General features: G+C 39.3%; 2 protein-coding genes across 3 annotated transcripts in view; one reads left to right on the top strand and one right to left on the bottom strand.

Moving 5' to 3' along the window:
* Positions 1-26,068, bottom strand: part of COG5 (component of oligomeric golgi complex 5) — a 241,367-nt gene that overhangs the window by 183,029 nt on the left and 32,270 nt on the right. The window lies entirely within an intron of this gene.
* Positions 15,018-16,334, top strand: GPR22 (G protein-coupled receptor 22). Its single transcript, XM_061637858.1, has one exon. It carries the CDS (start codon positions 15,033-15,035, stop codon positions 16,332-16,334), a length of 1,302 nt encoding a protein of 433 aa, XP_061493842.1. The 5' UTR covers positions 15,018-15,032.

The following is a 26,068-nucleotide window of genomic DNA, read 5'->3' as shown; positions in this document are numbered from 1 at the left end:
TGGATGAGGCCAAGTTGGTCCTTTGGTTGATGGATGAGGCCATGGTGTTCTTCCTGGGAGGCTAAGGAGCATCTTCCCAGTGGCTAACCTGCAGCCCTCTAGAGTTTATTAGACTACAACTCACATCTCCATTGGCCATACTGGCTGCAGCTGATGGGAGTTGGAATCCAACAAAACCTCTGGGGATCTCAGGTTAGCTACCTTGGTATATGTTGAATGATGGATATAGACACATGGAAAACCTTAAGTTAGAAATGAACCAATGGGTATTGTTCAGGTAAGATTGGAGAGCAAGATATAACATGCCCTGAAGCTGCTGCTCTTCTAGAAAACTAGAATTAGAACTCAAATAGTTCTAAGGTAATGTTTTCCACCTGTATGCATCCATGTGAATAATTACAAAAGCAGTTCCAGGAACAGTCCCGGATTCAGCTCCCTTCGGTTACATTAATTTGTCAAAATTAGATTAATTACTTCTTAATTCCTCAAATCTGTCCTTTTTGGCTCTATCACCCAGCAGATGTAGTGCCATCCATTTTCCTTAAAAGCTTTACAGACATAGATTATGTTTATTTTACAGAATATATATTGAAAACACTTGACTTTATATTAAAATAAACTAGACAGACACAGAGTATTCAGTATAAATGTACTGTTAGTGCCATTTGAGGAACACAGTGTTAGAATACTACTAATAAATATGGATGAAGGAGCTAATAGATTTGAACTGAGCACAAGATCTGATGGATAGTTTTAATTACTTTTACTTGTCAGTTAACAGAAGAAAATTATCTCCACTGATACATTTTATTTAGTTGCCTAAAGTAAAACAAGGCACACATTTGTCATTGACAGATGTGTGCAATATCACGGGTTACTGAATCCTGTTTTAAAAATACTATGATTTTCATATACATGCCTCATATACTACAATAGAAAATAGCACAATTTATAGGCTTTGGTTTTTGTCATCTCTGCTTCAACACACTGTGATGAGAAGTTGGGAATTATTGGGTTTATGGTACAGTGGAAGCTCGTTTTAAGGCACAATGGTGTACCGCAGAATCTGATATATCATGGATATGACCATGTCCCCCAAGCAAAATATATAGTACAGTATATAGTACAGCAGTTTACACATCTCTTAACTCACAAGATTGGTCCCCATCCTTCTGAACAACCCTCCTCACTTCAGTGCCAACTCCTTGTGGGGTTTCTAAGCCACTGACAATTTGGCTTCTCTCTAGGAACCAGTACAGTACTCACTGGCTTTGTTCCTTACGGGTGAGCCAGAGCTGAAATGCAATCAGAGAATGTTCTCCAAGAGCTTTTTGCAATAACGGGGTGGCAGGATGGTTGGAATGCACAGAAAATGGAATGTGAAGAGATGATGTATAGTGGATGCAATAAGCATTGCTCCTGCCAAACTGCCAGTGACTTGGAAACCACACGAGGAGCAGAGCGGGCAGTGGGATATGATGAGCGAAAGAAAAAAAATACACAGGGCAGGAAAAGCTCAAAATTATTGTGACAGTCAAAAATTATGAATCAAAAGCCAATATATTTTGGGAGTGTGGAATTCTAGAAGGAGCAATAAAGTGCTGGATGAAAGAGGAAGAAAAGTTATGTCCGTTCATAGACAGTGTTGAGGATGAGATAGGGCTTCAGAGAAAGAAAACCAGGCTCTCTCAGAAGAGCAACATGGATAACTGCTTTCTATAGAAGCATTCTGAAGGCGTGACGGTAAATGGGGTGATCCTGAAAGTGCAACCAGCAAAATTCAATCAGCTACTTCGCAGAGATGGCACCTTCAAGGCTTCTGACAGCTGGCTTTGGAGGTGGAAGGTGAAGCTGCATCCAGTGACGCTACCACAGCAGTGGAGTTTCCTAAACTTCTCACCAAAGTGATCAGAGGGCAACTACAGTTGCACAACAGCTGTACAACTGCGTCGAAACAGGGCTGTTTTTCAAACTGCTCCTAGACAAATGCTGGACGTTATTCAAGACACCAAACAAAGTGGCATGAAGACCCGAAAGGACAGTGACTCTGCTGCTGTGTGCCAACAAGAGCAGCAACCAATGGCTGAAGCCATTGTGCATTGGCAAAAGTTGGAGTCCTTGATGTTTCAAGCACATCAACATGAAATCACTGCCTGTGCTCTACCACAGCACTTCCAATGCCTGGATGACGTGATATTTTTGCCTCGTAGCTTGAAGAGGAGTTTGCACCATCAGTGAGAATTCTGCCTCTTGTGTTCAAGAAAACTAGAACAGAAAGCTCTCCTGCTGTTGGATCACTGTCCAGTCCATCCTTCAGCTGATGTCCTGCAGTCTAGAGATAGGAAAATGAAAGCCCTCTTTCTACCAAAGAATACCACCACACTGATCTGATGCATGGATCAAGGCATCATTCAGGCATATAATGCCTATTATTGCAGCCTAATCAACTCACAAATGCAAATTCCAACTTTCTTGTGGCATATAACGTTAGCTTGGCATGGGGAAAAGTCAATTCTGGGAACATCATAAACTGCTGGAAAAAAATGTGTTGCAAGCAAAGAGATCACAGATGACAACACCGAGTTATATGTAGAAGCATTTCCTGCACAGAAAGTGGAGGTTGATCACAGTGCACTCAGGGGGAATCTTTCAGCAAATGACCTGGCTGTCTGGACTGAAGTTGATGCGGATGTTCTGGTGGTGCAGCCCTGGAGCAATGAGGGAATTGTGGCTTCTGTGATGAGTGGCAAGGTGAACAAGCAGCATGAAGTCAGCGACATGGGGAATGACTAAGAAAAACACCCAAAGCAAATATGGTGCTTGAAAACATCAACGAGGTGATGAGGTGGTTGGAGCAGCAGAGTGATTGTGAGCACCTTCATCTACTCCATCTGAGCAGCATCAAGAACTATTTGCTGAGAACATGCTCTGCTCAGTTTCACTAAACCAAAGTATCTGACTACTTCCAAAGGGAAAAGGAGCCTTAATATAAGTATTGCACCTTTAAAACTTTTAGCAAGTTCTTTACTGTAGTTCGCACATCATTCTAAGTGCCTTTCAGTGCAGTTTTCATTATAACAAGGAAGTCCTATAACACGGGTGCAGTGGTTAAGGTGTTGGACTACGACCTCGGAGACCAGGGTTCGAATGCCCACACAGCCATGAAGCTCACTGGATGACCTTGGGGCAGTCACTGCCTCTCAGCCTCAGAGGAAGGCAATGGTAAAGCCCCTCTGGATACCGCTCACCATGAAAACCCTATTCATAGGGTCACCGTAAGTCGGAATCAACTTGAAGTCAGTCCATTTCCATTTTTCATCCTTTGTCCTCCAATCCCCATGTTATAAAGAGCTTTCACTGTACTTGGTACAAATGGTACAAATGTGAACGTTTTCTTCTCACACATTAAAAAGAACCATCACCTGTGCTTAATTCTTCTTCTTAAAAAGTTCACAGAAGCAGAAACTCACTGCCTCACTTTTCACAGTAACATGCTTAATGCCCATGTGAAAGACTGGCATTTTGTTTTTAAATTAAAAAAAAAACAGGTTTCAAACAAAATTATTTAACTGCTAGAAGAAACCAAATAATACATATACCAACACACTATCTGGTAATATTAGAATATAAGTGGTTATTGCTTTTTTTGAGCTCTGCAGATTGACTTATTGGTAAGAACCAGGGCCGGCGGCAGGCATGACTGTTCCACCTACCTCTCTCCTGTCTCCTGTCATGCTTAACCTTTATTGAACAGAAATGTTTTGTACGATTCTCCTAGAAAAAGCCAAGACCCCAATACATCTAATGTTAGTGGTAAGTTCCATTTAGCCAAAATCGTGTCAATTTACCATTTCTTCTACAACATGGATCAAATAATGTACAAAACCATATTCACAGCTGTGTAATTCAACTTAATACACAAAACTACAGCCACCAGATTTCCTGATATGAAAGGAGGGAAAGTCAACTCGCACGCGCTTCAGGAAATGGTAATAGATTACTCCAGCTCTCACTCTCTCTTTTTTGTATTTAGATTTCTAAAGCCAAACATCCAACACTCCAAGTTCCATAACCATTAAAAACCTCACAATAATTAGATTATAGTTGTTGGGAGAGTCTGTAGAGCCCTTAACACAAGGTCAAAAGTACTCTACACAGAGAACACTGTTAATATATAATGCCAGAAAACCTGAGCACTATGTTGCATGTGCACTGTTTTCTACAACAGTAGTAGCAGAAAAAGTTATAGCAGCAAAATACCATTCAGTATAAGATTCTAAGGAACACAGACAATATAAAATATTGTGTCAAAGCTTTAAAAATTTCCTCTGCTTAAAAATAATCCTCAAAAGAATACTATTTTATAAATATGTATAGTAAAAGCCAAGCAGCCATACTGCATATATGTAAAACTGCATATATCTATAAAAAATGTGTGTTACGTGAGAGGTCACAAATTTAACCATGGGGACGTGTATTTTCAAAAACTCTGTTCAATAACAGTTCAAATCACATAATCTTGGGTCCCGTCTGCGTTATACATTTAAAGCAGTATTATACCACTTTAAACGGTCATGGCTTCCCCCAAAGAATCCTGGGAACTGTAGTTTAAGGGTGCTCAGAGTTGTTAGGAGACCCAAGCTCCCCTCACAGAGTAACAATTCCCACAGTGGTTTAACAATCAAACCCTCTTCCCAGGGAACTCTGGGAATTGTAGTTTTGTGAGGGGATCAGGGGTCTCCTAACAACTTTGAGCACCCTTTATAAACTACATTTCCCAGGATTCTTTGGAGGAAGCCATGACCTTTTAAAGTGGTATAATACTGCTTTAAATATATAATGCAGATTGGGCTTTAATACACCTTATCAACTATTTAAGCTCTATCTGAAAAAATAGATATAATTCATAAAGTTTGGAATTAAAATTAAAGATACTTGGTATCTATTAGCCTGCACACTGATGATATTATATGAACATATGAAAACCCAGTGCAGGCTTTTCTAATTAATTTTTTTTCTTTTATATTTGCTGGGAGGAATGGGTGATGAGAGTTATTACTGTTATTTAAGTGATTAAGTTAAAGTTAATTTCTGTGTCAATTTGTATTGCTGTGAACTGTCATGCAACTTGGATAAGGACTTTCCTTTGGAATTGTATTGTTTATGTAACAATTTTTTGTGATCATTTATAACATTTAATAAAAAGTTTAAAATTAAAGAAAAAATCAGAATGTTTGTCAAGTATCTCTTCAAAAAGAGCTCAGAGTACTTTAAAAGAGAATTAGGCAAATTCATAGCAGATAATCAAGGCTACTAGTCATGATAGCTACCTCAAGCCTCCAGGTTCAAGTGCAGTGTGCCACGAGTGCCAGTTGCTGGGGAGGGCTGTTGCCTTCATGCCCTGCTTTTTGGCTTCCCTGAAACATCAGGTCTGTCACTGTAGAAGGGACTTTTGGTCTGGTCCAGCACAGCTCTCTTCATGTTCATATGGTAAGGTACCTATTTACTTATGGAATCCAAGTCGACATCTTCATGTGTGCCTTATATGTTAGTGCAGATATACCAATTAACGCAATGTAGGGATTGGCAGTAGACTGCAGGGTTATTCTGAATTGGATGGCACACAGATGTAAAGACACACAGATGCACCTCGAGGGAGAAGGGGGAATTCACAGAAGAGAGGGAGAGAGAGAGAGAGAGAGAGGGAAAGAGAGAGAGAGGGAAAGAGAGAGAGAGGGAAAGAGAGAGAGAGGGAAAGAGAGAGAGAGGGAAAGAGAGAGAGAGGGAAAGAGAGAGAGAGGGAAAGAGAGAGAGAGGGAAAGAGAGAGAGAGGGAAAGAGAGAGAGAGGGAAAGAGAGGGGGGGAAAAGGGAGTACACAACCGTTGGTTATACTTCTGATCCCTCAACCATCGTCCAGTGTAATGCCTGCACTGACCAAATACAAGACCCTAACTAAATAGGCAACTGCCACTGAAAGATAACCAGCTATGACTAACTCCACGTTAGCCAGAGCTGAAACAAAATTTGGGGGGGGGGGAAATCAAATTACACTGTCATAAGCCAGCTGGTTAGGAGATCATCAACAAGTAAATTTTCATTGGAAAACAAAAGTGATCATCCACAAGAATCATCACAGTAACGTGTTGATCTCCCACCTGATGCTGATGGGGGAATGACACAGCAAGAAATAATTTCAATACCAGTTATAATCTCTGCAACAGTCCTTGTTTTACCTAGAATATTATGAAAATGTAGCAAACCTCCTTGTTTCCAGTTCACATAGCCACGTACCCCACCAGACAAACACACAAACAGAACAGAGTGATGTCTGTTGCATTAGAAAGGGTAACAGAAGAGGCGAGGAGACTCCTGACATATCTTAATTGCTTAAGCCATACCACTACCCTGTAAAATGAGAAATCTAATCAAAATATTTCCAGCAAAAAGGATCTATCTCCTAGCAAACACAGTGAAAAGTATGCCAATGATGGTCAGAAGAAAAAAAACTCCACAGGACAACTCACTGTCACATCTTAAACTATTGGGGATAATCACATTGAGCTCCTTGGAGGAAAGGTGGGGTATAAATGTAGTAATAAATAAAGAGAAGATGATATCCCAAGTATACTGCTTGCTGCTAATAAATATGATAATCAGGAACTTTCAGAGAAAACATTTGAGGCAAAACTGACAGGTGACACAAAGCGTCACCACTGTGGAACACAACAGGCACAAATAATAAGCCAATGGAAAAGTTATCTCTAATTTCTGTATATATTGTAATGTTTTGTGAAACAGATCACAGATAACAGAATTTGATATCCATTAGCTAGTAAAAGGGGGTCTGTTTGTTTATTTTATTAAACTTTTAAACTGTTCTTCATCCTGAAGGATCCTAGGATGGTATACAATCAAGGAGAAACTATACAAAAACTCAGCCCACATCAGAACTGAAATTCATTAACACACCTTACAATAACACATTACTGCAAACAACAATATCATCAGTGATTCAGCAGAGGCAAACACACAACCAACAAGTTCATCCCCCAAATGCTTTGGTGAAATGATGCATTTTGAATACATACTGGAAACATCTGAACATAGGAGACAACTACACCTCACAGGGAGAGAGTTCCACAGGTGGGATGCCATCAAGGAAAAAGCCCTATCCAGTGTTAAGAGACTGTCACCCCAGGGCTAGCAGCTGAAGGGCTAGCACCGTAGGGCTGCATCCCAACTCCCTTCTTGGACAAGCAGACTGGGATATAAAATAGTACTTGTTTATTTTGGCTAGTGCAACCAGCTAATGTTCCCTTCATTGTACACCAGCCCCAGCATTTCCCTGAGGTTTAGAGGTGTAATTACTTCTTAATGCCAAATAATAGGTATCCTTATTTCTTATACCTCTGCAATGTCTCATTTTGCACCTGACTCCCAGCCAGGATACAGTTCTGCTGCCAGTATTCTATCCACCACAGTCTTTCATCCCAAACACAACTAGCAGTGGCTTGTATGTTCCTTCTCCAAGAGTTCTACTCTGTAGCACAAGGGCTGTCTTCCCCCCACCTCTCCTTTAGCCTTCTCCCTAGCCCACTGAGCATCTTCCTTCTCCTGTTACTCCCCAAACTCTGATGCCCTCTGTCTAAACCCTGGAACCATCTACTCCACCCATCTTCTCTAACTCATTCCCTATTCAACCCTTTTGGAGTGGCTTCCACCTCCCTACCCTGGTTTCACAAAGACCCCTTTGCTTCCCATACCATTCCCTTTGCCAGCCTTCCCCACCCCATCTCCCTGTCTTATGAAAATAACATAAGAAGGGCAAGACTAACATGCTTTCCCAATAAGCTCATAGCTCATAGACTTTTGTGAAAAAGTTTCCTTAATCTTGCCAACTATCATTTTGGAGTCTAGAATGAATGAATTTACACAGATTCTCTTATTTTGTCTCCACAAAATTCCCAACATGTTAGACTAAGAATAGGAACATCCAATGAAGCTGAATACTGGAAGAGTCAGGACAGCCAAAAGGAAGTACGTCTTTATGCAGCACACAGTTAAACAATGGAACTTGCTATCACAAGATGCAGTGACAGTCATCGACTGGGATGGTTTTTAAACAAATTCATGGAGGAAAAGGCTATCAATGGCTACTAGTCAGGATGGCTGTGTAGTACACCTGCAGTATCAGAGGTGGCATGCCTCTGAATACCAGTTGGTGTAAAACACAAGTGGGAGAGTCCTACTGTACTCATGTCCTACTTGTGGGCTTCCCATGTGCATCTGATTAACCACTGTGAGAAGAGGATGCTGGACTAGATGAGCCTTTGGTCTCAGCCACCAGGGCTCGTCTTGTATTGTTATTACAAAACATAGCAGGGCAGAGGTTCCCAAGCTGTGATCCGCAGACTACCAGTGGTCTGCAAGGATCATTTAATTAGTCCACAGTATGGCCACACTAAATATTCATAGTGGTTTTTAATTGTATTTTATTGCTTCTTTTATTTCTTATATTGTATTACAATTTGAATTCTATGGAGAATATAATACACTCAAATACAATATAAGAAATAAAAGAAGCAATAAAAATAAATTAAAAATCATACAGCCTCTAGCTCAGCTCATTACAATTACTACAACAGGCAGAAAAATCATTAAGTGGTCCACCAAGACCCTCAGCAATTTTCAAGTGCTCCATGGACTTGTCTCAGTAGTTTTATTTGAGCAATTGGATCCATTCTGAGGGAATCTGTAAATGCATTGTCTCTACTAGTGTGGTTCCCTCAGAATGGATCCAATTGCTCAAATAAAACTACTGAGACACATCTTGAGGTAGGATGACAAAGTAAAACAGAAATTAGCACTACAAACAAGCTCCCAAAACATTGAACTAAACTGCAGAAGATACTACCTGCAAATATAGATATCACTTTTTAGGGGTCATTAAACATCCTGGTGTAGTGGTTAACGTGTTGGACTACAACCTAGGAGACCAGGGTTCGAATCCCCACATAGCCATGAAGCTCACTGGATAACCTTGGGCCAGTCACTGCCTCTCAGCATCATGAAAACCCTATTCTTAGGGTCGCCATAAGTCAGAATCGACTTGAAGGCAGTACACATACAAACATCCTGGCAAGCATCTCTGCTAAAAGGGCAAAGAAGTCATCCTGGGTTTTACAGGTGCTCAGAAACTGCAAGAGTTCTTGCTGCTTCCAAGTATTTTACTAGTCAAGTACAACATACTGGTAAGAGCCTTGATAGTCAGCCAAAAACCTGTGGTTGCCACCTCTCCTGCCACTCCCCAGCTATGCCCTGTGTACCCATTGCAACTGGGGGATGGGCAGAAAAGGTGGCAACCACAGATTTGAGCTGGCTAATCAAGGCTTTAGCTAGTTTTCAAATTCCATGAAAAAACTGATATTTTATGAAAATCTGCAATACCAATTTGATGGCCATTTGCAACCGATTTTCACTTCACAGTTTATTTTACAAATTTTAAATATAGGCAACAAAGCATCTATAAGATGGCCAATTTAACATTTTTCAATTTTACAGCTGTGGTCCAAAGAAAGCATTCCTGTGCATATAAAGGGTATCTTGTACACAGTTCGGTCTACCCCTGCAGTTCCCACAGCTGCAGTTCCCACAACTAAGAAATCAAGTCACTTAAAAGAAGAGAATGTGTCTCTGGTCTGTTCATGCTCCCAATAAATTTCAACCTATATCTATACGCACCCATACTCACTAATAGAACATAATCTTAGACTAATGTATTCTTAAACTGAATAAAAGGCCATTTCCGGGTGTTTATTATTCACAATCTAGGTTTAATAGAACACCCTGACTCATTCAAGACTGTCCTAACAGAACATCCTGACTCCCTGGTTTAATCACTCATCATATAGCTACCACCACTAATGTTTTTACTGATAAATAAGCAAAGACTATTAGTTAAATGAACATGAAACTGCAAGATACATAAAAAGAAAAATGTACCAAAGAAAATTGTGTTTAATAACAGAATCATCCATAAGAAAAACATTCAATGTCCCCCATTAAAAAAGAAACAAATATTTACAGTTTTAACATTAATTACATTTCTCAGTGAAAATTATCAAACCGTATTATGCTAGAATTTCTAGAAACCACAGTTGACAGGATATGTAAATTAAAAACTAAATTGAACTGACTTTTCCTACTAATATCTTAGATACCCCAAGACATTCCATGCCAAACCCTAATTTTTCAGTTTCTACTTATCATGAACATTCTTTATATGACCTGCATATAAAAGACAATGGCTAAGATTGACTGCCACCAATTGAAGAGAGTGGATAAGCATCAGAGGTAGATTTAGAACAAATACCCTAAAGATACAGCATGTACAAATACCACATTTGCCTAAATATAATATATACAACTGAAGGTACACATTTCACCTGTTTCCCCTACTCGTGTGATCTCATGTAGCACATGCACTACTGTACAATCCCTCTCACCAAAATACTGTACAAAAAGGGAAAATTAAAGCCATTATTCTTTAACATATTCAATGCATTACATACAAAATGTAGCCCTTTAAAAAGAACCTTCCTCTAAAATGAGAAAAAGAAAATTCACTCCCATATGTATGAAGCACAGTTTAAGCCCAACATCACTGACCAATCAAAATTAGTGAATGCACTGCATCTCTCTGCAGTGAACAGAAGCGACAAGGTAGGCTGTCATTCTGCACAGGCTGCCCAGAACAAGCTTTCCTAAGCAGCAAAGCTGCTCCTCTTCAGAACAGTCGAGCCTCTGTGTTGTCTCTGGAGACAAGAAGCCTTCAGTATGTTAAATTACTTTCATTATGCATTTTCCGATGCTTATTGATTCTACGGTAGGAAGTGGAAGACTGCAGCAGGCTCTGAAAGCAGCATTGCATGCTGTGTGCGTGTGAACAAACAACGCTGAAACAATGGCACAGCACAAACACAAATTTTCATTAAGGTCCTGTTTTGGAGAGATGCTTTTTACCCTCTTCCCCCTGTACTCTGCTAACAAGTGAAAAACAAACAACCAAAACCAAAACAATGAATCCCTCCAAACTGGAACTGCTCCACCAGCTTCGGGAATTTATTCCATCCTCAATAGAGGTAAGGTACATTCCTTATTACGATACAGAACCTCAGCAGCATCTAAGAAACTATGTTTGCAAAGGAAAAATAGATGACAGGTTCAACTTAAAATTCTGATTTGACTTTCTGTTTTTATGGCTGAATACACACTGTTAACATTCAAATGCTTTCTTCCATGTACAAGGATGAAATCCTTAATAAGTGTTTTGTCTGAAAATGCATAAAATCTGGAAGATTACAGTGTTTGTGCCTCTTAAGGAATGGCACAGATTATGTTCCAGGTGCTAGATATTTCTTAATGCAGTCAAAAGTGTTTTTTTGTCAAGGCCATTTAAAAAATGTTGGGCAGCCGCATATGTCACATACAAATTCAAAGACCCCATAAAGAATCATAAATGCTTTTGTTTGTGTGGAGGATGGGTTATATGCCTAATCTCTAATTTGCTCATGGGAAAATCGTGTGCACCCTACTCTGTTAAATACTTTGCTACTGAAGGTATGTCTGAATAAGTGTAAAGTAAATAAGCTTCGTGTAACACAAGGAAATCAAAATGCATGTGCAAATTAGGCTTGCTATAATTCCCATCAAGCAGCTGAGACACTTATGTGGTCACATGAAGTCAAGTCAGTAGTGTGTAAACTGGTATCTCATTAAAGATTTCATAGTACCTATGAATGTATTTAAGAAAATATTGTAGCAGCATTTTCCCCACTATGATTGTCTTCTTTGCTTTAATATCATTTTAAAATATATCCAGTCTAAATGGATTCAATTGAAAAGATATTTGGGAGGGTGGGAGACAGAAGAGAATTACCATATTTGGAAGTACTTAAATAATCTTGTTATTATTACATACTCCTACAAAAAACTATTTTGCATTGTCTGACAGAAGCCATGCTACACAGCAATCAGATGATACTAGATGTATGCAGCCACTAATACTTTTATTTAAATTATTCCAGAATCTATTTTTATTATGTTTCATCTTCCTTTTCAAGGATGCATATAATCTAATTCAGTTTTGTTACTGACACAAGAATAATACAGTTGCCTTCGGATCTTCACAGCAGTTGTGAGGATGTGCTTATAACACATGTTTTTAGACCCAAGGATTTACAACAAAATTATGGGGGTCTACATTACCCCTTGAATGGTGTGTGATGCACTTGCTGACACAGAAGACTAAAAAGAGGTATCTGATCAAATATTCAAGAAGAGATTAATTCAATGGCTTGTTGCTAAAGCAAAAATGGTGAGCATCTCTTACAAATGGATTTATAACATAAAACCAGATTTGTGGATATGGCTAATGAATGAAGAAACAGTAAGACAAGTTTTCCCTGAAGGAATACCTATATAACACCAGCAAGCTAAAATCGGGCTCCCAGTATGTTTTTGATACATCTACAAAATGCTATTTGTGTCACTTTTTACAGTGGCTAAAGTTTAAGGAAACTATACTAAACCAGCTGATATGGTTTGTGACTGGAGTAACAGCGGCTTCAAAGGAAAACACAGGAACTGGATTAATACAACACACAACAACAATTTTTATGACAAACCCATGATTCCAGACTAACAAAAATACCATACAAACCAGTGTACTACTCTAATAAAAGGGCATTTCTGAAGTCAGTTATCTAGTGTTACATTTTTATTTACTACTTAAATTTTTTTGGGGGGGGGAAAGAAATTAATAAATGCCAAACAATGCAAAAGGGGTAACAGATTATGAATCACTTACAAAAGGGTTGCTTGCTATCGATTGATGGCTTTAAAAAAAGGAAAGCCAACTTGTATACATTAGGCTCTGGTCTGTAGAAAGAATCAAGCAATTAAGTCTTTTTGTTCATTTTTTTTTTAAGTCTGCTGCTGGAGTGCTGAAACAAAAAGAAAAAGTAATATATTCCACAAGTCAGGAAACAGATCGCAGCCATCTCTCTGTTGCCAGGTGAAAACGCATGTCAAAATCTGTCAATGACACCATGTATGAATTTATGACAAGCTGCTATAGCGAGCTGAAAGGCCCTTGAGGCAACAGAAAACAGGTAGGTCAGAAGCTGCATGCACACAACCTCTGTTTTAACATTTATAGAAGAAAAGAGCACAGTGCTGGAGATGCATTTCATTTTAATTACCCTCCCATCTTGACATCTCTGCTTTTATTTAACTGAACATTTAACTGACTGATGCGAGCAAGACCTGATGTTTAATCTGTCTGTCTAAAAATTGGCACATGGAACATTTTTCCATTTTTGTAAGATTTCAGTGTGCATGTTCCTGCAGCTTACTCTAGTAAAATAAACTAGGTTGTGGCTTGTTTCAGCTTACCTACCTATAATGTTTCTGAGTTTTTTGTTAATCAGTGCAGTGTAACTTACAATACATTTAGAATGGCTGTTAACATATGCCTATGATTAAGACCACATACACAAAACAAATTACAATCTAAAGCTGCAATCCTGTACACACTTACCTGGGAGTAAGTCCCACGGAACCCAATGGAGCTTACTTATGAGTAGACATGTACTGGATTGCAGCCTAAGCCATTCTAAACTTGAATGTGGTGACAGAGTAACTAGTGTTTTTAGAAATGTTTTCTGCTTTATTTCATACCCAAAGATACTACAGTTTAAAAATCATTGTCTCTTTAATGAATATGGCAGCTAATTATTGAACTTTTAAAAAACCCTACAACTGAAGTCTGAGTGAAGGAATTCATAGCGGCCATTTCATTCAATTTATTTTTCACTTTAAAAATGTTTATTTTATGAAGGGGTGAACATTGGTATGAAACAACCTAGACAAATAGGTTTTTGCCAAAATCTCTCTGTAATCATATGCACATTTAACTAGGAATAAGCCCCACAGAGATTTACATCTGAGTAAGCTGTTCTGTCAGAATGCCTATGACACTCAAAAGGGTTTTATCTTTTAGAAACAGTATATTAGTAAACATCTAATGTAAATATTTCATACTGGAATCATAAACTGCCAAGGGTGTGGTCATAGCAAAAGTCACACTGCTACAATTAATGTTATTTCACTAAATTGTATGTCTTTATAATAGGAAGAAAAATACTTCTACAATATTTCACAGGAAACACCACACATACCACTTAAGTCTGCCTACATAACCCCACCATGACAAAATATGTATTCTTGTCTAATGAGATTACAAAAATGTTGTGATTAAATCCTCCTGCTTCATGCAGCTCAGTAACTCAACGATATGAAGCCACTCTCCCTGCTAGCAGCTTGAATCTCCAAGAATGGAACATGCTGAGCACATAAAAAATATGTAGCAACACTTTATCAATCAAGTACAAGAGACTGTGCATACATTTACATATCTTTGTGTATATGTACACATATTATAATGGATTGCACAATTATATGCATACACAATATTTTACACATATTGAAAAAAAACACAAAAACAAATACTAAATGCAAGAAACTTCCAAGTAGATACAACAGTACACCATTTCAGTAAAATAATGTCACACAATTGTAATCGAAAGAAAACTTGCAGGGTGAGGTTATCAACTGGGGGGAAAAGGTAACATGTCTTTTTCTTTCAAATATAGCCATCTCCTTTTTGCACAGAAGTCTTATATAAAGTAATTTGGCTTAGTGTTAAACAAGTACAAAAGCCAAAGCTATGCATGCATGCAGTTTGCAAATGTAGTCTCTGTTACAGTTGTTTTTAAAATAGTATTTCTTTTTTACAGCCTCCAATTCCTGCAACCTAAATACAATTCTAAATTTACTGTGTTAATCAAAATGTAATGAAAACCAAAACCTGCATTTCTGTAAACATGCCAATTATTAAGAGCATCCAAAATCAAACAGCTTTATATTTTCTCTCTCATCTTTCAGGGCAAAACAAAAGTCCAACAAAAGAATGTGTTTCTCTTCCATTCCAGAAGTCAATATGCAGTCTGAATCCAACATTACAGTTCGAGATGCCATTGATGACATCAACACAAATATGTACCAGCCACTGTCTTATCCATTAAGCTTTCAAGTTTCCCTCACTGGATTTCTGATGTTAGAAATTGTATTAGGACTTGGCAGCAACCTCACCGTATTGGTACTTTACTGCATGAAATCCAACTTAATCAACTCTGTCAGTAACATTATTACAATGAACCTTCATGTCCTTGATGTAATAATTTGTGTGGGATGCATTCCTCTAACTATAGTTATTCTGCTGCTTTCACTGGAAAGTAACACTGCACTGATCTGCTGCTTCCATGAGGCTTGTGTCTCCTTTGCAAGTGTTTCCACTGCAGTCAATGTCTTTGCGATAACTTTGGACCGATATGATATCTCTGTGAAACCTGCAAATCGGATTTTGACAATGGGAAGGGCTGTGATGCTCATGACATCAATATGGATTGTCTCTTTTTTCTCATTCTTGATTCCATTCATTGAAGTAAATTTCTTCAGCCTTCAAAGTGCCAATACTTGGGAAAATAAGACACTCTTGTGTGTCAGTACAAATGAATACCACACGGAACTGGGAATGTACTACCACCTTTTAGTACAGATTCCTATATTTTTCTTCACCATTATAGTAATGCTAATTACATATAGCAAAATACTCCAGGCACTTAATATCCGAATAGGGACAAGGTTTTCCACAGGACAGAAGAAAAAAGCAAGAAAGAAAAAGACAATTTCTTTGTCCACACAACATGAAACAACTGATGTATCACAAAGCAGTGGAGGAAGAAATGTCGTCTTTGGTGTAAGGACTTCAGTTTCTGTTATAATTGCCCTTCGGCGAGCTGTAAAGCGACATCGTGAACGACGGGAAAGACAGAAGAGAGTCTTCAGAATGTCCTTGTTGATCATTTCAACTTTTCTTCTCTGCTGGACACCAATTACAGTTTTAAACACTACAATTTTATGCTTGGGCCCAAGTGACCTTTTGGTAAAATTAAGATTATGTTTTCTAGTCATGGCATATGGAACCACCATCTTTCACCCTCTACTATATGCATTCACTAGACAGAAATTTCAAAAAGTTTTGAAAAGCAAAATGAAAAAACGTGTTGTTTCAATCGTCGAAGCTGACCCTATTCCAAATAATGCTGTAATACACAATTCATGGATAGAACCTAAGAGGACCAAGACAATTACTTTTGAAGACAATGAAGTAAGACAGAAGTGTTTGGTACCTCAGGTTGTCACAGATTAGATTTCAGTATTCACTGAATCATGTAAGAGGAAATGTTAAGAACAAGCTGACGTAAATACTGCCAAATAAGGATCTTTTTTAAAAAGAATGAAAGAACTGGGTAGGCTGTAAATGTTTGACATGTGTTAAATAGATTAGGCCTGTATATTCTATTTCTTCATTAGTCATTGTGTGTGTTGCATGGCAGTTTGTTAGAGTTATACCACGGGTACATTTTGTCAATATTATGTCCTCTAATATACATCTAAGTAAATATTTTATATTAAAATAGCCTTAAACGGTGTACACTTTTTTTAAAAAAAAAAGTGTTGCTGTAAATATATAAAGCTTTGTTTTTAAGTTTTCTGCTACAGAAATAGTTTATTGGCTTGACAAAAGAAGCTGCGTGACATTAAGGTTTTCAAATATTATTAACTGGCTCTGTTCAGATATATCCAACTTTGCCAATGAATTCCAAATTTTTTAATCATAGCTAGCAGCCTGAAATTATAGTTATGTGTTCAGTGCTTCCCCACATGTTCACCCTTAACAAGGATAACCCCTCTAGCATGCCGTTACAATTACTTTTCACAAGGAAAAGGGCCTCTCTTATAACACAACACTCTTCCAGTAAGGAAGTGGTTCTATGATAGTACCCAGAAGTAAAATAGACAAAATGTACATAGTACATCAAGAATTTAGAACTATATCAGTTCTGAAGTCCTTCTCAAATTCTGTGTAAGCTCATTGTGAATGTACCAAACATACACCAATGTTACAATCTGAAAACTCTTCTTGCACACTGTTCACATGTTCAAAGGTGGCCAAGGTGGCCGACCACAAGTGCTTTTCTAATCAGTAACCTCAGCCCAAGATAACAAGGAATAGCAAAGCTATTGGCTACACTCCCATAATCTCATATGATCTCAGTCCTTTCCAAAGTAACAGTTTGTTTGAAAGATGAATTTACACAACACAAAATTTCTGGATTTCAGAACCCCAATACTGCTCATGATCACTTTTTTTTGTGGGATCAAAATGAAAAGGTTAAAAAACCTACCATGTAATTTAACATGTGAACAGAATTAAGGAATTTTCTTCCCAGGTTACAAACAGATCCTAAATTATGTTATTCTGATTTTATAATATTTTCTTTCTTCCAGCCTACTAAGTGAAGCACGTGATCAAAACGCCAAATTTCAGTTACTTTACAAAAATTCATCACAGGGCAACACCACAAGTGTTACGATGAGCCTATTCAGATATTCAGTTTCTAATACCGTATTGCTTCATTTAGGTAGCTGCCCTCAAGGAAGTAGTTCTCTCTCAAGGGTATTCTCCTACCACCTAAACTGGCACTGCAACTTGCCCAACAACAGGGTCACTACAGTTTGAAATACTATCTGGATCACAGTTAGCTGCATGAGTTGGACCAGTCATGAATGATCCAATTCCCCATCACCATGCCCATGTTTTGTTATTACCCAGCACCTGCACTCAGCCTAAGAAGAGAGGATTTGAATAGGAACCTCATTTATCTTTATCATTCCATTCATGTTACCAGCAATTAATTCTTACCCTTAAGTACTGGGCAGAATGGATATTTGAAATGGTAATCTTGTACAAATCCTGTAATCAAATCTTGTAGTAATCTTAAATCAGATGTAACATTGCTATATTTTTGCTAGTTGTTGTTATGTGCCTTCAAATCGATTATGACTTATGGCAACCCTATGAATCAGTGACCTCCAACAGCATCTGTTGTGAACCACCCTGTTCAGATCTTGTAAGATTAGGTCTGTGGCTTCCTTTATCGAATCAATCCATCTCTTGTTTGGTCTTCCTCTTTTTCTACTCCCTTTTGTTTTCCCCAGCATTATTGTCTTTTCTAGAATCATGTTTTCTCATTACGTGTCCAAGGTATGATAACTTCAGTTTCATCATAAACATGGCTCACATCCACTTCATTTTCAATGCCACAGTATAAAGACCTAAGGACTCAAAAGGTACCAATCTGTCATATTAGCTTAGACCAACCGGCATTGGTAGAATTTGGCACAGTACACAGGGCTGTCAAGTTCGCCACTGTAACTTAGAACCTTGTCCCTTCAAGCTGACAAAGGCAAACTCCTCATCAAGATCAACAATGTTTGGGGGGGGGGAAGGTGAACACAGTCATCTTTTAAGAAAGGGTTTGTTAGATTTCTTCCTCAAGAGGTCACTGTGAATGGGTGACCAATGTTCTCCCCTGAGAAGCAGGAGTGAAACTGAACAAATCCTGGTGAAGCAATTTCAGGCATTTCTGGATAAGACATAATTCTCCCCATAACAATTAAAATTTAACTTCCAAGCAGGGCATGGGTGAGAGAGAGCCCCATGGGACAGTCTTCACATGGATATTGGCAAGAAAAAATCCATCTCACTATCCTTTTCTTTCCATTACTCAATATCCACTGATGTTAGAGAAGATAGTCTTGCAAGTGAGTCAGTGTTCAGTCTGTTGCATTAGAAGTCCTGATGCAGGCCTAGGCTGTCATTCCATCTGGCCTGTTCAACTGCGCCGATTTCATTGAGGCGATTGAAAGTCTAGGATACCTCTCTCTATGCCATGGGTTTTCAAAATGACACCTTAAAGGGGCAGATCAGTCAGGAGGTCTCAAAGTTTTAACTCTGATGGCCCGAGCAGCTGCAGAAGGATGGGAAGGATGTGGCCTGCACACATCACATTTCTTTAATCTGTTCCAGATGCAATATGTAATTAGATATATTATTAACAAGTAACTAGAACAAGGTTTAGGGAGGGAAGGTATCACAATAAGCAAATACTGCACATACTAAATGCCAGATAGTTTAAACATGCAAAAAATTCCTGATCAATATCCCTTTTCTGTTATAGCATCATTTGTTGCCAATGGATACTTTTAGAAAAGGGATACATTCCCCCCCCCTTTTACAATAACGAAACAGTACCACCCAAAGCTTCCTGGCTTAGTTCCTAAGATGAATTAGCTTATAGAAGTTCATGGAAGAAAAGTTTCCCACCCCCTCTTTGGCTGCCAAAACCCCCTCCTCCCAAAGCCTTTTTAGAGGCTGTCCTGAAAATGTGATATAGGGCATGGAGGTGCTAGGGAAGGCATCCCTTACCCAGACTACATATTTCAGGAGGGCTCCTGGCCCTCCAGAGAGCCTTCTGAGGGGGCACAGGTGGATGCAGCAGGAGGAAATGACAGGAAACTTTCTTTCCAAGAACTTACTTATATTAATTCATCTTAGGATCCATGCCAATGATACCAAATCTTAGGGCCAATTCAGCAAGACTAGATTTCCTATAAAGGCGCATCAGCACAAGACACTTCCATGATGGCAAACTACACTTTTCTGAACCAGCTCTTACCATCTCTACAAAGTGAAAAAAAATAGATGCTGTCCAAGGACTACAATCTCAAATGGACACCAAAAATCAGTGCATAGTTTTTGACAGTAAAAACATTATTTGAACAGTGATCTTCCAGTAGATCTTGCTCACATTCAGGGATGCCAAGAAATGGAACAGAGGGTACTGATGTACCAGACCCACAACCAAAGTGGCCCCAGACTGTTTTTTCTTTTTAATCACAAGTCTCTAGCCCTCCTAGAAACAAAGTTTTGAAGCAAAATGTGCAGGTGCCCTTCTAAGTGATTGCTATGAGATGAACCAGCCTGGATGATCTCGCCTTTCAGTATTTTTAGCCGATGAGTGAACCCAAAGCTCTGACTGAGGAGTGAGTTGTTTGACAATAAGTGAGGCAATAGAAATCCCCAAGGTCCTAAAGAGCTGCTGTTTCCCCCTCCCTTTTACTGCACTTTTCCTGCTTCTGTCTCATTTTCTAGTTCTTTGGGTCTCCACAGTTTTACACTACCTTTCTTCCTAACAACTAGGAAGCATATTTTCTGTTGTGGATTTGCCTGAGATCAGGTAGTCCCTAGAAGTTATTTTCTGCAAATACTACTACAAAATAAGTGTACGTGAATGTTAAAGAATCGACACCCTCACCCCAGACAAATGGCAAGTATAAAATGTTAAAACTTTGCAAAGAGACTTAGGCACAACTAATGCTTTTTGTTGTTATGTGCCATCAAGTCGATTACAACATGGCGACGTTATGAATCAGCAACTTCCAATAGCATCTGTCGTGAACCACCCTGTTCAGATCTTGTAAGTTCAGGTCTGTGGCTTTCTTTATGGAATTAATCCATCTCTTGTTCGGTCTTCCTCTTTTTCTACTCCCTTCTGTTTTTCCGAGCATTATTGTCTTTTCTAGTGAATCATGTCTTCTCAGTATGTGTCCAAAGTATGATAACCACAGTTTCATCATTTTAGTTTCTAGTGATAGCTCTGGTTTAATTTGTTCTAATACCCAACCAGTAAGCCAGTGTAGTATAATGGTTAGAGTGTTGGACTATGACCTGGGAGACCAGGGTTTGAATCTCCACACAGCCATGAAGCTCATTGGGTGACCTTGGGCCAGTCACTGCCTCTCAGCCTCAGAGAAAGGCAATGGTAAGCCCCCTCTGAATACCGCTTACCATAAAAACCCTCTTCATAGGGTCGCCATAAGTTGGAATCAACTTGAAGGCCATCCATCCAACACCCAATTATTGGTCTTTTTCGCAGCCCAGGGTATGTGCAAAGCTCTTTTCCAACACCACATTTCAAATGAGTTGATTTTTCTCTTATCTGCTTTTTTCACTGTCCAACTTTCACATCCATACATAGAGATCGGGAATACCATGGTCTGAATGATCTTGACTTTAGTGTGCAGTGATACATCTTTGCATTTGAAGACCTTTTCTAGTTCTCTCATACCTGTCCTCCCCAGTCCGAGCCGCCTTCTGATTTCTTGACTATTGTCTCCATTTTGGTTAATGACTGTGCCAAGGTATTGAGAATCCTTGACAAGTTCAATGTCCTCATCAACTTTAAAGTTACATAAATCTTTTGTTGTCATCACTTTAGTCTTCTTGATCTTCAGCTGTAGTCCTGCTTTTGTGCTTTCCTCTTTAACTTTCATCAGCATTCATTTCAAATTGTTACTGGTTTCTGCTAGTAGCAAGAGCTAAAGATGCATGTATAGTTAACTTAAGAAAAATCACTGTATAGTTAACTTAGAGTACAATGGGATACATGTCTACTCAGAGGTAAGTTTTTGGAATTAATGGAGCTTACTTCCAGTTGAGTGGATAGAGGACTGCAGATTTTTGTTTAGGGTTGGCACTGGGGGAAAACAGAGCTCCTGTGCCTTTAACAGCTGTGTGGCTGGCAGGAATTCAACAGGTTTCTAATATGGAAATACAAAGCTTCATCTGTTCACATTCTGCCTGTCAGACATTTTATTATGTTTGCGGCCATTGAATAATTTTTGGCCCCTTCACTTCACCTGGAAAATATGACATAAATTTGCATATGATACAAAGCATATGCACATTTTATGGAAATCTGTGTCTTCGTTTGTAAGTGAGTCAGAGGACCCAATCCACATATAGTGTACTGAGACCAGAAAATCCTGTTGGCACCTGGCTCACATCTAGTAGAAACCTTAAAACTCTGTTTATATACTGTACCTCCATATAATGAACACATTCGGCAGGGGAGAGTGTGAGTGACAATGTAACATTAATTCAGATATCTATCCCACTTTGATCCATATGCTCAGGAGGGGAGTAGCAGCAATTTAATCTATTTAAATATTTATATCTTCTCCAAATACAAAATGCATTTAAGAACACTGAATCTTACCAAAGTATTTAAATAAAATGTCTGCAGAATATAATAGTTATGGCTGCAATCTTAACCACACTTACCTGAGAATAAGCTCTACTGAGCTCAAAGGGATTTACTTTTGAGCAGACATTTATAGGGCTGCACTGGAAATTAAGTAAAAGCAGCTTAAATTCCTGTCTACAAGGGGTCACTAGCATGCTGGCCAGCACTAGCTGCATATGCCCATCTGTTGGGATATTTCAGGCCTGGGGGACAAACCTGGCCCTCCAGGCCCCTCTCTATCTGACCCTCGGAACACTCCCCAGGCCAAAGGCCTAACCAGCCTTGCCTTGCTTTATACCTTCCTTGAGTGCTTTTGCCTGGGTTGAATGTGTCCTTGAAGTCCGATAATGATTCTTGTTTGTCTGGATAGAGAGGGGAAGGTAAGCATGCATGGAAAGAAGTCTATTGTATAAAGGTAAAATTCACATTTGTTGCTTTGCTCCTTTTCCCCCCCTCAGCCCCACCCACCACTGGCATGTGGCCCTCATAAAGTTGCCCAGAAGACAACAAGACCCTCAGGCTGAAAAAGGTTCCCCACCCCGGGTTATTTGAGCCCTGGGTCCCTACCAGGAGGACAGGCAGAATATAAATCTAATAAACAAATAAATAAAATTTGACATGATCATGTACTTTTGACAATTACTATTTTTTTGCGTCTGGAAAATGTGAAGCTAAAATTGAGGGAACCACATTTTTGCCATCCCCCCCAATAAAAAAAAGTAAGAGTTGCAATTTAGTAAGATGTTTTACATTTAACCATATATCACCTTTCTTCGTGAAACTTACAAGGAAGATAACCCTACCCATCCAGTTTCTTTCACTCTGATTGTAACAAAACTGTGTCAAATAAGATTCCAGAGGGTCCCTCTCACACAAATGCTCTGTCAGAATTGCTCAGATGAGAGTCCCTCCCACAGAAGAGCTCTTTGAATTTATTTTAGAAAGTATAATCCAAAACTAAGTATAGTGTTGCTGACAAAGAGCTCCTCTAGATCCAGCCCACAGGATCCAAAGACAGTCCCATTCATGCACACAATCACTTCTGTTTATTATTGGGGCTTCTTATGGGGAATTGCAGCACACAACCAAAGATCTCTCAAGTTTGGGGAGTGGCTTGTTGGGTGACACAGGGGAAAGCCCCTTTGGATCCCAGCATATACATATGTGTGTGTGTGAAATATTTTACCACAGATTCATTTTGCATAAGGTATTCCTTATTTGAAGGTGCAATGCTATAGTATTTCTATAACGGGGGGGTTAGCCAATATTATTTTGCAAAAGCCATTAAAAAAGAATTTTAATACCCTTATAGGTTGACAGAAGCACTTACAGGATCTGGCACTAGATAACATGTACTAAAATACTAGATTTTAGGCTGACAACCTTTTAAAATGTTTGATAAGTGTGTAATGTTGCAATATCATTTTTTTTCTAGCACTGTCTTTGCCTCAACAACTCTGCAGTCACTAAGGGTGAAAGGGAACAATGCCTATATCAGATGACATGTCCTAGTTTCTCTTATCAGTCAGATTACAGAACATAGTTGATTGATTTTTGGTTATCCTACTACCATCTTTAATTTCAATTTCCTGTCCTTCTCTGATATATGGTTTTAGCTTGATAGTGTACAGCCAATAATATCTCCATATTTTAGTACCAGACATTTTTAAAAAATGTTGTAAAGCTGCATTTGGTTGTTCTAAGCAACCACTATAACAATGCTACTAATAAATAAATCCTACTTAGTTCAATGCAACTTACTCCAACGTAGTGTGTATAGGATTTGCTGCTTAAGGCTAATTGTGCCTTGTGAGAGATTTTGGCTGATCATATTTCACCTAATAAGCCAAGATATAAACAAGCTCTTGCTCATATATACAGCCCTTTCACTCCTCTCTTCACGAAGGGAGCAAAAATAAAAATCAGGATCCTGATTTGGATAAAATGGAAAGCTATAGTTAATTGAAAAGTTCCTAATTTGTTCATTAGTTCTTCATTTGCCACCAAGGGTTACACATGCAGCCAAAAGGCTCGTTCATATCTCAGCTTATCAAGCAGAGTTTAAGCACGTTGTCCAAGGCTATGTTTTCCTTCACAAAACAGATTCCTTCAGTTGCAATACAAAACCATGGTTTGGGATTTCTTGAATGAGCTCTGTGCTTAGACACTTCCCAACCCCTTGCTTCACTTTACTAGCAAATTCCTGGTTTTTGGAAAACCATAGTTTGCCACCTGAACAAGCCTCAAACTAGGATTGCACACTCCTCTTCACTGTAAATTCACCACAGTCCTATTTAGAAATTCTATTCACTCACATGATTGTTGTATAAGGGAATGCTGGCAAACAGCACCTCCTCCAGAGCACCACTCTGCCCATCTTTACAGCCCTCCACAACTGGAAGCATCCTTCTGAAGTTGGGAACCTCCTCTACTCCTCTCTCTCTCTGTGGAATTGGCCCCTCTTCAGCCTCCTACAAAGTGGCCCTGCTTCAGGCAGCTGCCCCACAGGAGGTGGCTGCAGAGGAAGGCTCTGAAGGGGAGCCTCACCACCAGCGTCTGGTTGAAATGGACGAGGAAGAGTGCTGCCTTTGAGGGTGGAGGGAAGAGAGCGACCCACTTTTGCTGCTAGACTGTCCTTCATGTTTTTGAATGAACAGATGGGCATGTGTTCAAGGTGCAGAGCTGGCCAGGCAGGAATCTCCCCCAAAGTGTTTTTTTTTTTTTTTTTAAAGTGTTTTCAAAATTGTATATTTGTTTTTAATGTTTTTAATTGTTGTAAACCGCCCAGAGAGCTTTGGCTATGGGGCAGTATACAAATGTAAATAATAATAATAATAATACTTGCGGAGGCTCCTCGCACAATTCTGAACCCTGTATAATCAAGGTTCTAAATCGCGCAGGGAACCTCCACAAGGAAGAGGCGGCTCCCAACCAGAAGAATGACCCTCAACTCATGAAGGGCTGTTTGTTTATATATTTATTTATTTCATTTGTATCCCGCCCTTCCTCCTACCAGGAGCCCAGGGTGGCAAAAAGGCGCTAAAAACATTTTAAAACATCATAAAAACAGATCTTAAAATACATTAAAATAAAACAGCGTTAAAAACATTTTTTAAAAACTTCTTAAAAGGGTTAAAAACATTAAAAAACATATTAAGCAATTCTAACACAGACGCAGACTGGGATAGGTCTCAACCTAAAAGTTTTGTTGGAAGAAGAAAGTCTTCAAAAGGCACCGAAAAGATAGCAGAGATGGCGCCTGCCTAATATTCAAAGGGAGGGAATTCCACAAGGTAGGTGCTGCCACACTAAAGGTCCGTTTCCTATGTTATGCAGAACAAACCTCCTGATAAGATGGTATCTGCAGGAGGCCCTCACTTGCAGAGCACAGTGATCGACTGGGTATGTAAGGGGTAAGACGGTCTTTCGGGTGTCCTGGTCCAGAGCTGTATAGGGCTTTGTACACCAAAACTAGAACCTTGAACTTGGCCCAGTATCGAATAGGTAGCCAGTGCAATTCTTTCAGCAGCAGGGTGACATTCTCGCCGCCGTGTTTTGCGCCAGCTGCAGCTTCCGGACCAATCTCAAGGGCAGCCCCACATAGAGCGCATTACACTAATCCTGCCTGGAGGTTACCAGTGTGTAGACAACTGTGGTCAGGCTATCCCGGTCCAGAAACGGTAACAGCTGTCTTACCAGCCAAAGCTGGTAAAAGGCACTCCTAGCCACTGAGGTCACCTGGGCCTATAGCGACAAAGATGGATCCAGGAGCACCCCCAGGCTACAGACCTGCTCTTTCAGAGGGAGTACGATCCCATCCAAAGCAGGCAATTGACCAATTATCTGAACTCGGGAACCACCAACCCACAGCACCTCCGTCTTGCTAGGATTCAGATTCAGTTTATTGGCCCTCATCCAGCCCACCACCGAGTCCAGGCAGCGTTCCAGGACT

Source organism: Rhineura floridana, chromosome 8, assembly GCF_030035675.1.
Source record: "Rhineura floridana isolate rRhiFlo1 chromosome 8, rRhiFlo1.hap2, whole genome shotgun sequence".
In the NCBI taxonomy this organism is placed as follows: domain Eukaryota; kingdom Metazoa; phylum Chordata; class Lepidosauria; order Squamata; family Rhineuridae; genus Rhineura; species Rhineura floridana.
This window is presented reverse-complemented; position numbering and strand designations above follow the sequence as displayed.

Bases quoted from the DNA above. Each gene is read 5' to 3' on its own strand.
- GPR22 (XM_061637858.1), top strand. From the start codon at position 15,033: ATGTGTTTCTCTTCCATTCCAGAAGTCAATATGCAGTCTGAATCCAAC.